General features: G+C 42.6%; 1 protein-coding gene across 1 annotated transcript in view; it reads right to left on the bottom strand.

Moving 5' to 3' along the window:
- The window catches only part of babam2 (BRISC and BRCA1 A complex member 2), a 256,454-nt gene that overhangs the window by 100,432 nt on the left and 142,928 nt on the right, over nucleotides 1–13,094 (bottom strand). The window contains 1 exon segment of the mRNA XM_034195366.1: nucleotides 5,241–5,350. Within this exon segment, the coding sequence (XP_034051257.1) occupies nucleotides 5,241–5,350 (110 nt within the window).

Below are 13,094 nucleotides of genomic sequence, written 5' to 3'. Positions count from 1 at the left end.
CCACTCCTCTTCAATGGCTGTGCGAAGTTGCTGGATATTGGCAGGAACTGGTACACGCTGTCATATACGCCGGTCCAGAGCATCCCAAACATGCTCAATGGGTGACATGTCCGGTGAGTATGCCGGCCATGCAAGAACTGGGACATTTTCAGCTTCCAAGAATTGTGTACAGATCCTTGCAACATGGGGCCGTGCATTATCCTGCTGCAACATGAGGTGATGTTCTTGGATGTATGGCACAACAATGGGCCTCAGGATCTCGTCACGGTATCTCTGTGCATTCAAAATGCCATCAATAAAATGCACCTGTGTTCTTCGTCCATAACAGACGCCTGCCCATACCATAACCCCACCGCCACCATGGGCCACTCGATCCACAACACTGACATCAGAAACCTCTCACCCACACGACGCCACACACTCTGTCTTCCATCTGCCCTGAACAGTGTGAACCGGGATTCATCTGTGAAGAGAACACCTGTCCAATGTGCCAAACGCCAGCGAATGTGAGCATTTACCCACTCAAGTCGGTTACGACAACGAACTGGAGTCAGGCCGAGACCCCGATGAGGACGACAAGCATGCAGATGAGCTTCCCTGAGACGGTTTCTGTCAGTTTGTGCAGAAATTCTTTGGTTATGCAAACCAATTGTTTCAGCAGCTGGTCTCAGACGATCTTGGAGGTGAACATGCTGGATGTGGAGGTCCTGGGCTGGTGTGGTTACACATGGTCTGCGGTTGTGAGGCTGGTTGGATGTACTGCCAAATTCTCTGAAACGCCTTTGCAGACGGCTTATGGTAGAGAAATGAACATTCAATACACGAGCAACAGCTCTGGTTGACATTCCTGCTGTCAGCATGCCAATTGCACGCTCCCTCAAATCTTGCGACATCTGTGGCATTGTGCTGTGTGATAAAACTGCACCTTTCAGAGTGGCCTTTTATTGTGGGCAGTCTAAGGCACACCTGTGCACTAATCATGGTGTCTAATCAGCATCTTGATATGGCACACCTGTGAGGTGGGATGGATTATCTCAGCAAAGGAGAAGTGCTCACTATCACAGATTTAGACTGGTTTGTGAACAATATTTGAGGAAAATGGTGATATTGTGTATGTGGAAAAAGTTTTAGATCTTTGAGTTCATCTCATACAAAATGGGAGCAAAACCAAAAGTGTTGCGTTTATATTTTTGTTGAGTGTATATATATGGTAAGATTGATATGGTAAGTATATATATGTGTATATATATATATATATATATATATATATATATATATATATATATATATATATATATACACACACACGAGGTCTGTCCGAAAAGTAACGGACCTTTTTATTTTTTTCAAAAACTACATGGATTTGATGTGCGCTTGCATCAGCCAAGCTTGAACCTTCGTGCACATGTGTGAGTTTTTTCACGCCTGTTGGTTGCGTCATTCGCCTGCGGGCAGGCTTTGAGTGAGCACTGGTCCAGCCCCCTTGTTGGATTTTCATTGTCAGGGAAATGGCTGAGCGACTGCCGCTTTGCTGCATGAAAATTTTTTCAGAAACTGTGACAGACAGCCAGGTGGAAACCATTCGGAAAATTCAGATGGCTTTCGGTGAAGATTCTATCGGCCTCACACAGATTAAGGACCATTACAACCGGATTAAAGATGGCCCACACCAGGGGAGGGCGTGTGACTACCAGAGAAATTGCTGAAGAGTTGGACATCAGCACTTTTGTGGCAAATTCCACTGTTACAGGAGATTTTGTAATGAAAGACGTGCAGAGGAATTCGCGCGTCGGGACGGAGCTGCTCATGGCGCACAACAAACACCTCCGTGTTGGAAACCTTCGGAAGATTCAGACGGCTTTCGGTGGCTTTTCAGTCGAGTGAGTATCCGAGAAATTGTGTAACAGCTGGGCATGCCACAACATGTCCTGTGAGACTTCCAACACGGAAGTTGTTGTGCGCAATTGCCTACTCCAGGTAGGGAATACGACCTTGCCCCAAGTGATAGTGAGCACTTCTCCTTTGCTGAGATAATCCATCCCACCTCACAGGTGTGCCATACGAAGATGCTGATTAGACACCATGATTAGTGCACAGGTGTGCCTTAGACTGCCCACAATAAAAGGCCACTCTGAAAGGTGCAGTTTTATCACACAGCACAATGCCACAGATGTCGCAAGATTTGAGGGAGCGTGCAATTAGCATGCTGACAGCAGGAATGTCAACCAGAGCTGTTGCTCGTGTATTGAATGTTCAGTTCTCTACCATAAGCCGTCTCCAAAGGCGTTTCAGAGAATTTGGCAGTACATCCAACCAGCCTCACAACTGCAGACCATGTGTAACCACACCAGCCCAGGACCTCCACATCCAGCATGTTCACCTCCAAGATCGTCTGAGACCAGCCACTCGGACAGCTGCTGGAACAATCGGTTTGCATAACCAAAGAATTTCTGCACAAACTGTCAGAAACCATCTCAGGGAAGCTCATCTGCATGCTCGTCGTCCTCATCGGGGTCTCGACCTGACTCCAGTTCGTCATCGTAACCGACTTGAGTGGGCAAATGCTCACATTTGCTGGCGTTTGGCACGTTGGAGAGGTGTTCTCTTCACGGATGATGCGAAGGAGATGTGTTGCACTGCATGAGGCAAATGGTGGTCCCACCACATACTGACTGGTATCCCCCCCCAGTAAAACAAAACTGCACCTTTCAGAGTGGCCTTTTATTGTGGGCAGTCTAAGGCACACCTGTGCACTAATCATGGTGTCTAATCAGCATCTTCGTATGGCACACCTGTGAGGTGGGATGGATTATCTCAGCAAAGGAGAAGTGCTCACTATCACAGATTTCGACTGGTTTGTGAACAATATTTGAGGGAAATGGTGATATTGTGTATGTGGAAAAAGTTTTAGATCTTTGAGTTCATCTCATACAAAATGGGAGCAAAACCAAAAGTGTTGCGTTTATATTTTTGTTGAGTATATATATATGTAACTGTGGCAAGGTTTACTGAGTGTCAGAGCCACAACCCAGGATGAGCCAAGGAACATCCATGAATACATCAGAAAGATGGCCCCCATGATCAGCTGCTACAACACTGCCTCAGACAACTGAAGACAGACGGTGATAAGGAACAGGAAGAGGAGATACTATGGAAGACCAAGTCCCTCCATGGAATGTACCATCAACAGATAGAAGAAGTGGCTGACACGAAGAAGACTGACCAGTGGCTGGAAAAGGCTGGCCTAAAGGACAGCACAGAGGCTCTGATCATGGCAGCACAAGGACAAGCCCTGAGTACCAGATCCATAGAGGCAGGAGTCTATCACAGCCAAAAGGACCCAAGTTGCAGGCTGTGCACATGTGCCCCAGACACAGTCCTTAACATAGGAGCAGGATGCAAGATGCAAGCTGGGTCAGCGTACACTGAGAGGCTCAACAAAGTGTCGGGAATTGTGTACAGGAATGTCTGTGTCACATACGGATTAGAAGTCCCCAAGTCCCAATGGGAGACGCCACCAAAAGTGGTTGAGAACGACAGGGCTAAAGTACTGCGGGACTTCAAATTCCAGCTTGTCTGTCTGGAAAACCGTAGTTGTGATCAATGTGGCAATCCCAGCAGAGAGCAACATCAGAAAGAAAGAGCATGAGAAAATCAAGAAGTACCAAGGGCTGAGCAACTGGAGGAGATGTGGAAAGTAAAGTCCAGAGTGGTCCTTGTGGTACTAGGAGCACTAGGAGCTGTAACCCCAAAATTGGAAGAGCGGCTCCAGCAGATTCTAGGCACAACATCAGAGGTCTCTGTCCAGAAAAGTGCAGTCCTAGGAACAGCTAAGATACCAAGCAGAACCCTCAAACTACCAGGACTCTGGTTGAGGACCCGAGCTCTAGGAACACACATACCACCTTCACGGGGGGAGTGAGAGGGAGATTTATTATTGAGTGTGTGTGTGTGTGTATATATATATATATATATATATATATATATATATATATATATATATATAGACACTGGCATATTTTTTTTCTTTGCCATCAGCATTTTAGAACAGGAAGGAACAATATACTCTACAGCAGCGACCACCTGCATGTTTTCTATGTTTACATACTGTAACCACAGCTGATCAGACAAGTCTGGTGTGTTCTAGCTCTTGATTGGCTGAGCACACCAGACAGTTAATTAGCAGTGGGTGGAGCAGGGAGGGCTGGAAAGCATGCAAGGCGGGTGTCCTTGTTCCATAGCTTGCCCTCAGTCATATCACAGACTCGAGCATAGATTTGTTCATTTATCGTTTTTTTTTTTTTTTTTTAACAATGACACTGTCATGAAGCTCTGTCTGGTGAAGTTACAAGCAAAGGGTTACATGTATAGGCTCTCCAATCACAAACACTGACACCCGTGTTTACTTCAGAGTTCAGACACATGACCGAGTGGCTTCCTTCACCCTATCGTGTCCTGTCATTCTATTTGCATTTCTTAATAAATGGTTTTTATAAAACACTGCACTGGAAGGTGAATTTGAAGATTCTAAAGTTTCAAGAAACACATAAGCAACCCTCAAAAATCTAACCCAAATCTTTTATTTGTTGACTTTCAACCAGCAAAAATCAAGGAATAATACATACCTGCAACATCTAAATGTCTACTAACATTTGCTAATTAAGTCCTGCAATTCCTACATCTGGGGTCATCAACCCTGGTCCTGGAGATCAACTACCCCACATTTTTTTCAGCTGTCCCTGCTCCACACACTGCTAATTAAAAAAAAGTCAGGTGTTCGCAACCAATCAGGAGCAAGGAAACACCACATTTGATTAATTAGCTGAGGTTGCAGGAGAGAGACATTAAAACATGCAGGGATGGTGACCTCCAGGATCAGGGTTGGAACCGTCTGTACGCTGTTCAAACAATTTAGCTGCAGTTAGCCTAAAATCTAACCTGGCAGTCTGCACCACAATCTCGTATTATTATATAATTTCCACTTTAATGTGAAGTATGTATGTTCATGTCAAAATAGGTAACTCTGCCTTTCACTGAGTCCATAATATTAGCCCAAATGCACCGTCCATGGACATAAGGGGGAACTATTTTGTTCAGTCATTTCACGAGGAAGTTCATGGTGTTTCAAATAATGATTTCACATCTTGAAAGCCAGTTTGTGAATTGACACATAATCTTCAAATACACCTCACAAAAGAATATCCATTATACAACAGACTGCCACTGTACGATTCACTTACTGTTCGATGCTTGGGGAAAGATAGAGCTTCGGAAAGACCTGAGTGGCCTCAGCATCATCGAAACTCACAGAGAGAAGGGCCACATCCTCTCCAGGGTCCAGTGCTGCATCCTGACAAAGACAATGTCACAATGGTCAAACACGATTCAGCAAACATTATCAATAGGTCCATCAACAGATACATGAAGATGGAAGTCATGGCCCATAACTGGGATCACTCGGGTTTCAACAGCCAAACTCAACAAATCAATTTTTATGTCTTGTTTCTCAATAAAACACATGGTGTGCATCATTTTAAGCTGTAATTTTGAGAAACAGAAAACAATTCATGACTCAAAATCTGAGCTTAATTTCTTTCTGAATTTTGAGTTAAATCATTGGTCATAATTTTACAAGGTCAAAAGGAAATTCAGCAGGTGCTGACTGCGCCTGTATTTTGTGAGTTTGAAACCTTGCCGTTAACTTACAGCCCTCTATCAGCTGCTCAATTACTCTTAACAAATCACCCACAAAACTCCCTCCACCACAATGTACAAAAGTTCGGATTGCCCAAGCAATTTAGCACTTGTTATCTGGGATCTTAACAAATCAGGCCCAAAATCTGGAAAAAAAAAAAAAATCTGGATTACCAATATGAATCAAAAGCAATTTTAGCTGTTTTCTAAAAATTTTCTCCCAAAACATATTCAAAGAGCAGAATTTATAAAGCATTTCATATTCAAAACCATGAGATTTATAATTAAACTTGAATAAAAGTACATTAAACATGAGTGAAAAGGTGGATCTTGATCTTCTTTGGAGAAATGGACACTGACATAATGGAAAACTATTAATGGCCAACCAAAGACATCTCAAAGACCTGTTTACACACAAGAGATACTGTCCAAAAATATCTCCAGAGCCTATGGAGAGGAGAAAAGGAAAGACACCAGAACAAAAAAAAACCCCAAAACATCAGCTTTGTTTCACACCACATTAGCTTCAACAACTGCATCATGAGGCTGAGCTGATGACTGGGAGCACCAATCAAGTCATGTGTGAGATGGATGAAAAAGGCCACCCCAAGCAGCTCTCTACAAACCTCATCTGTCTCTCCAAGGTTCTAATTTCTGGTTCTGTGATGTTTTTCCTGGAGCATGGCTACTGCAGAGAAACTGTCATTAGTGTAGTTCCACATCAAGTACCATTCTGTGCACTCACAGGCTCGGCAGCATTAATCAAATGTCTTACAGATGGTTTGAACTCATCCATTTGTTATAATCGCTGCCTGTGCTGCTGAAATCCAGATACAACAGATTCTGGGCAGAGGCACAGTGCAGCCAGCACGGAGCAACCCAGACTAAAAATGCAGTTGACCTATTAACTAGTTATACACCATATGTGGGGGATTTGATATATATATATATATATATATATATATATATATATATATATATATATATATATATATATATATATATATATGTGTGTGTGTGTGTGTGTGTATCGAGGAATATCTGTGACACATAAGGATTAGAAGTCCCCAAGTCCCGTTGGGAGACAACACCAAAGGTGGTTGAGAATGACAGGGCGAAGGTCCTGTGGGACTTCAAATCAAATTCCAGACAACCAATCAGCTGCTGGCCAAGCAAAAAGACACAGCAGTGGCTGACAAGGAAAAGACGACTGCAGTTGTGATCGATGTGGCAATCCCAGCTGAGAGCAACATCGGAAAGAAGGAGCATGAGAAAATCAAGTACCAAGGGCTGAAGGAGCAACTGGAGCAGATGTGGAAGGTAAAGTCCAAAGTGGTCCCAGTGGTAACAGAAGCACTAGGAGCTGTAACCCCCAAATTGGAAGAGCGGCTCCAGCATATTCCAGGTCCAACATCAGAGGTCTCTGTCAAGAAGAGTGCAGTCCTAGGAACAGCTAAGATACTGAGCAGAACCCTCAAACTACCAGGTCTCTGGTAGAGGACCCGAGCTTGAGGAGCACACATACTGAACTCTGTAAGTGAGATAGAGTATCTCGTCAACAGTTTTACATCCTCATTGAAGACAACTTTGGATGCTGTAGCTCCTCTAAAAAAGAGAGCTTTAAATCAGAAGTGCCTGACTCCGTGGTATAACTCACAAACTCGTAGCTTAAAGCAGATAACCCGTAAGTTGGAGAGGAAATGGCGTCTCACTAATTTAGAAGATCTTCACTTAGCCTGGAAAAAGAGTCTGTTGCTCTATAAAAAAGCCCTCCGTAAAGCTAGGACATCTTTCTACTCATCACTAATTGAAGAAAATAAGAACAACCCCAGGTTTCTTTTCAGCACTGTAGCCAGGCTGACAAAGAGTCAGAGCTCTATTGAGCTGAGTATTCCATTAACTTTAACTAGTAATGACTTCATGACTTTCTTTGCTAACAAAATTTTAACTATTAGAGAAAAAATTACTCATAACCATCCAAAGACGTATCGTTATCTTTGGCTGCTTTCAGTGATGCCGGTATTTGGTTAGACTCTTTCTCTCCGATTGTTCTGTCTGAGTTATTTTCATTAGTTACTTCATCCAAACCATCAACATGTTTATTAGACCCCATTCCTACCAGGCTGCTCAAGGAAGCCCTACCATTATTTAATGCTTCGATCTTAAATATGATCAATCTATCTTTGTTAGTTGCCTATGTACCACAGGCTTTTAAGGTGGCAGTAATTAAACCATTACTTAAAAAGCCATCACTTGACCCAGCTATCTTAGCTAATTATAGGCCAATCTCCAACCTTCCTTTTTCTCTCAAAAATTCTTGAAAGGGTAGTTGTAAACAGCTAACTGATCATCTGCAGAGGAATGGTCTATTTGAAGAGTTTCAGTCAGGTTTTAGAATTCATCATAGTACAGAAACAGCATTAGTGAAGGTTACAAATGATCTTCTTATGGCCTCGGACAGTGGACTCATCTCTGTGCTTGTTCTGTTAGACCTCAGTGCTGCTTTTGATACTGTTGACCATAAAATTTTATTACAGAGATTAGAGCATGCCATAGGTATTAAAGGCACTGCGCTGCGGTGGTTTGAATCATATTTGTCTAATAGATTACAATTTGTTCATGTAAATGGGGAATCTTCTTCACAGACTAAAGTTAATTATGGAGTTCCACAAGGTTCTGTGCTAGGACCAATTTTATTCACTTTATACATGCTTCCCTTAGGCAGTATTATTAGACGGTATTGCTTAAATTTTCATTGTTACGCAGATGATACCCAGCTTTATCTATCCATGAAGCCAGAGGACACACACCAATTAGCTAAACTGCAGGATTGTCTTACAGACATAAAGACATGGATGACCTCTAATTTCCTGCTTTTAAACTCAGATAAAACTGAAGTTATTGTACTTGGCCCTACAAATCTTAGAAACATGGTGTCTAACCAGATCCTTACTCTGGATGGCATTACCCTGACCTCTAGTAATACTGTGAGAAATCTTGGAGTCATTTTTGATCAGGATATGTCATTCAAAGCGCATATTAAACAAATTATTGTAATTGTAATTCATTACTATCAGGTTGTCCTAAAAGTTCCCTAAAAAGCCTTCAGTTAATTCAAAATGCTGCAGCTAGAGTACTGACGGGGACTAGAAGGAGAGAGCATATCTCACCCATATTGGCCTCTCTTCATTGGCTTCCTGTTAATTCTAGAATAGAATTTAAAATTCTTCTTCTTACTTATAAGGTTTTGAATAATCAGGTCCCATCTTATCTTAGGGACCTTGTAGTACCATATCACCCCAATAGAGCGCTTCGCTCTCAGACTGCAGGCTTACTTGTAGTTCCTAGGGTTTGTAAGAGTAGAATGGGGAGGCAGAGCCTTCAGCTTTCAGGCTCCTCTCCTGTGGAACCAGCTCCCAATTCAGATCAGGGAGACAGACACCCTCTCTACTTTTAGATTAGGCTTAAAACTTTCCTTTTTGCTAAAGCTTATAGTTAGGGCTGGATCAGGTGACCCTGAACCATCCCTTAGTTATGCTGCTATAGACGTAGACTGCTGGGGGGTTCCCATGATGCACTGTTTCTTTCTCTTTTTGCTCTGTATGCACCACTCTGCATTTAATCATTAGTGATCGATCTCTGCTCCCCTCCACAGCATGTCTTTTTCCTGGTTCTCTCCCTCAGCCCCAACCAGTCCCAGCAGAAGACTGCCCCTCCCTGAGCCTGGTTCTGCTGGAGGTTTCTTCCTGTTAAAAGGGAGTTTTTCCTCCCCACTGTAGCCAAGTGCTTGCTCACAGGGGGTCGTTTTGACCGTTGCGCTATATAAAAAAACTGATTGATTGATTGATTGATTGATACCACCCTCCCCAAAGGGGGTGAGAGGGATATTTATTTATTTATATATATATATATATATATATATATATATATATATATATATATAAAACCTGCACCCTCTTGGACCTTTCTGGAATACTTTGGACACCACTGGTATATACCCATTTACTTTTACTGTGTTGCTTTTAATTTTTATAGGATTTAATTTTATTTATAGGATCTTATATTCTTAATGAATTTTGTGTGGTCTTATACTGTATGGTTTTACTGGACTTTCTATTTTCCTATTTATTAGATTTATACTAATTTGGGATTCCTCAGGCTTATTATACTGACATGGTTTATTTTTTTTACTTTTTTTTTTACATAAAGTTAGTATTCTATCTATAGGTATTTATTCAATTTATTATTAATGATTATTAGGACCACCGTGACCTGACAGACACTAGAATCAACTGGACAGTTAAGAACAGAGGTGGGACGAAATCACCATCAAGTCACTCTCAAGTCATGAATCACAAAGTCCCAAGTCAAGTCTCAAGTCATAATAACCACCAATTGTTTGCAAGTTGACTTGAGACTTGACTTAGGACTTGCAGACTGATGACTTGAGAAAGACTTGACAGTGACTTCGTTCCACCTCTGGTTAAGACTCAACCTAAGCATGAGCACAGTGCTCATGCTTAGGTTGACTATGACGTCTAGAAACACTAGGACCCGGTAAATTCTCAGCATGTCCCAAAAAGGAGGATAAACTAAATCAAATGTTTTGTGAAACAGAAGCTATGAAGAAGCCTGCCAGTATCCATGTTTGTGCTTGTTGGTATCACATTATGTGGTTTTAAACAAGGGCATGATCATGTACCTTGAGAAAAAAAGGCCTGCTCATACTAAAAGGGTCATACGTAAAACGTGCCTGTCACTTACTATCAGCGGAGTATGGAGCCCAGCCTTGCATCCTGGTTGGACATTCAGCAATGCTTGAAGTTTAATTCTGTCACCGATGATCCCTAAGTGTTAGTATACCCAGATATTACTGCTTCCAGGTAAACAATATTATAAGACCACTCTCACAAAGGTTACAGGTCCGTGATACCCGGGTGGTGCCCCCTAATTAATAAATGAATCTATTCATAGATAAATACATTTCTTTAATATCAACAGTTACCAATGGTAACTACTAATAACCCAACCCGGCCCTACCTACCTGTGCAGGACACGTTTAACGTCCACTCACAGAGCTACAGTATGGAGGTTAGTTTGGTGTGAAAACAGAATGTTGGTGTTCTGTCTGTGAAGGCTGCTGGGACCAAGCTTTGACATGAAGAAAGTGGATGTTTGGAAGCCTCAAAGACGCTGCTTTCTCCAGTGCTGAAGCTCACACATCTGCAACAAGATGGAATTTCTGCCAACAAAGCCGTGCAGAACACCACATCTGTGCATTAGCACTGCCAGTAAAGAGCGCAGCAAGCAGCGACTCAGCTTGTGAATTCACATCAATATCACTGAAAATGCAGATACTAAGTTACAACATCTGCGACTGTGCTGGGTGTCACATCATCATGGCAGATACATTTACAGCACAAAGACATGGAGTGGAAAGGACACAGTGAACACAGGGTGTGTGTCATCCAGAAGTGTTGCCTGATGCAATCGGCTCACATAAACATAATCTGCATCAGTAAACAGGAACTGCTTTTTGCCTCGCAGCAGTGCTCAAGGATTCTGTCACCAATGATCTGGGACGGATAGGAACAGGCACGCAGATGTGGGGCTGTGGTGCTGGTGAGTGGGCTTTGGGAAAACATTGCTTTGCTCCAGTTTGTTGCTGTCAAGTCCACTTTCCCTCTTAAACGTGATTTAATGGATGCTCCCTTGGGATTTGGGGAGCGTAAACAGATGAATGAGAAGCAGCATTAAGGTGAGAGGGGCAGAGATGGAACATGGGGAAGCAGCAGACCGTCCCACGGTTGGGTCAGTCAAAGGGCACTGTGAAGGAAAAGCCTTTTTTGTGCAATGAATCTGTCTCATCTCATCCCAGAGGACAGGGAAGAGCTGTCACTAGTGATAAGGCATCAGCAAAAGAAATAAAAACTAATGCAGAGTCTTTTAACATTTAGCTGCTGCCACTGTAAATGTGCTGTACAACACAGTTACTTTGTCTTCCTCCGTGAATCATCAGGACAGACTGGAAGTGAATGTTTTCCAATCTCACCTTCATGGCAACCGGAAGCTGCACAAATTGCATATAAATTGTTGGCCAGATTTTATTTACATTAATAAAGTTATATATAATGTTTCCCTGTGATAAACTATCAGCATGTCTAGGGTGTATCCTGCCTCTTGCCCAGTGACCACAATGGCCCCAGTTACCCCGAGACCCTGAAATGGAATAAGCAGATAACGAAAATGAATGAAAGAATTGATTTGTAGTGCAAGTCAACTCTGGTACCACTAGATGTTTTTCTGCATCCACATCACCATGGAAACTGCCTTACATCCTGGATGGTAACTGCTCAGGTAGACAACTGGTGCATCCAGTCATCTCTAAAGTAAGAGACTATCTGCTGCAGCAAGGTGAAAAGCAGGCATCCCCTTGGGGTCCTCAACTCCAGCATCTATGTGCTGCATCATGCATTGAGAAACACGCCACATGGTCAAAATGTTGAAGCTGACGCTCCTTCACAATCCATGATATGCCTCATCTTAGTCTCCTGAAGTAACCGTTTGTTTGGTGCAAAGTCATTCCCATGGAACCCAAGGATCCTCTGAAGAGACAGAGTACCAAAGACATTTAGTCCTCACCTGAGATCACTGGTTACTGCCCAAGTCTCCCATCCACATAGTAAGACAGGTAACACCAGCACTCTAAAAACTTGGACCTATACTCTCCTGCCAAGATATGGGCATCACCAAACGCCTCCGTCTAGTGAGCTCACGACTCCATAACGTCTCCACAGGTGTCTCCTGATATCAAAGGCTGAGAACCCAGCAAAAGTGCTGTGCAGTGCAGTTAAATCTTGGAAAAAAAAATCTTTAAAAGCGTCTTCAGGTGCGAATGCATTTGAGATGTGTCTGAGTGCACAGTGATTATTAAGCAAAGCAAAATACTGGTGCCAAGTCAACCCAACTGTTTTCATTAGGTATGGGGGTACTACTCCAATAATAGCAACCAATCAGAGTGGCACCTGTCCATCCTTTTAAGCTGGAGTGAGTCAGGTGCACACTCCAGTTTAAAGGGACACAGTAGTAGAAAGTGGATCTAAATGAAAGGATTTCTAGCATGCTAATGGATTAGTACAAACCTGTTAGAATGCGCAACAGCTACCAAAGTTCCCTGAGGTAAAGCAGTGAGGTTTTTATTTATTTATCAATCAATCAATCAATCAATTATTTTTTTATATAGCGCCAAATCACAACAAACAGTTGCCCCAAGGCGCTTTATATTGTAAGGCAAGGCCATACAATAATAATGTAAAACCCCAACGGTCAAAACGACCCCCTGTGAGCAAGCACTTGGCTACAGTGGGAAGGAAAAACTCCCTTTTAACAGGAAGAAACCT

This window comes from Thalassophryne amazonica, chromosome 19 (genome assembly GCF_902500255.1).
Source record: "Thalassophryne amazonica chromosome 19, fThaAma1.1, whole genome shotgun sequence".
NCBI classification, from domain to species: Eukaryota; Metazoa; Chordata; class Actinopteri; order Batrachoidiformes; family Batrachoididae; genus Thalassophryne; species Thalassophryne amazonica.
This window is presented reverse-complemented; position numbering and strand designations above follow the sequence as displayed.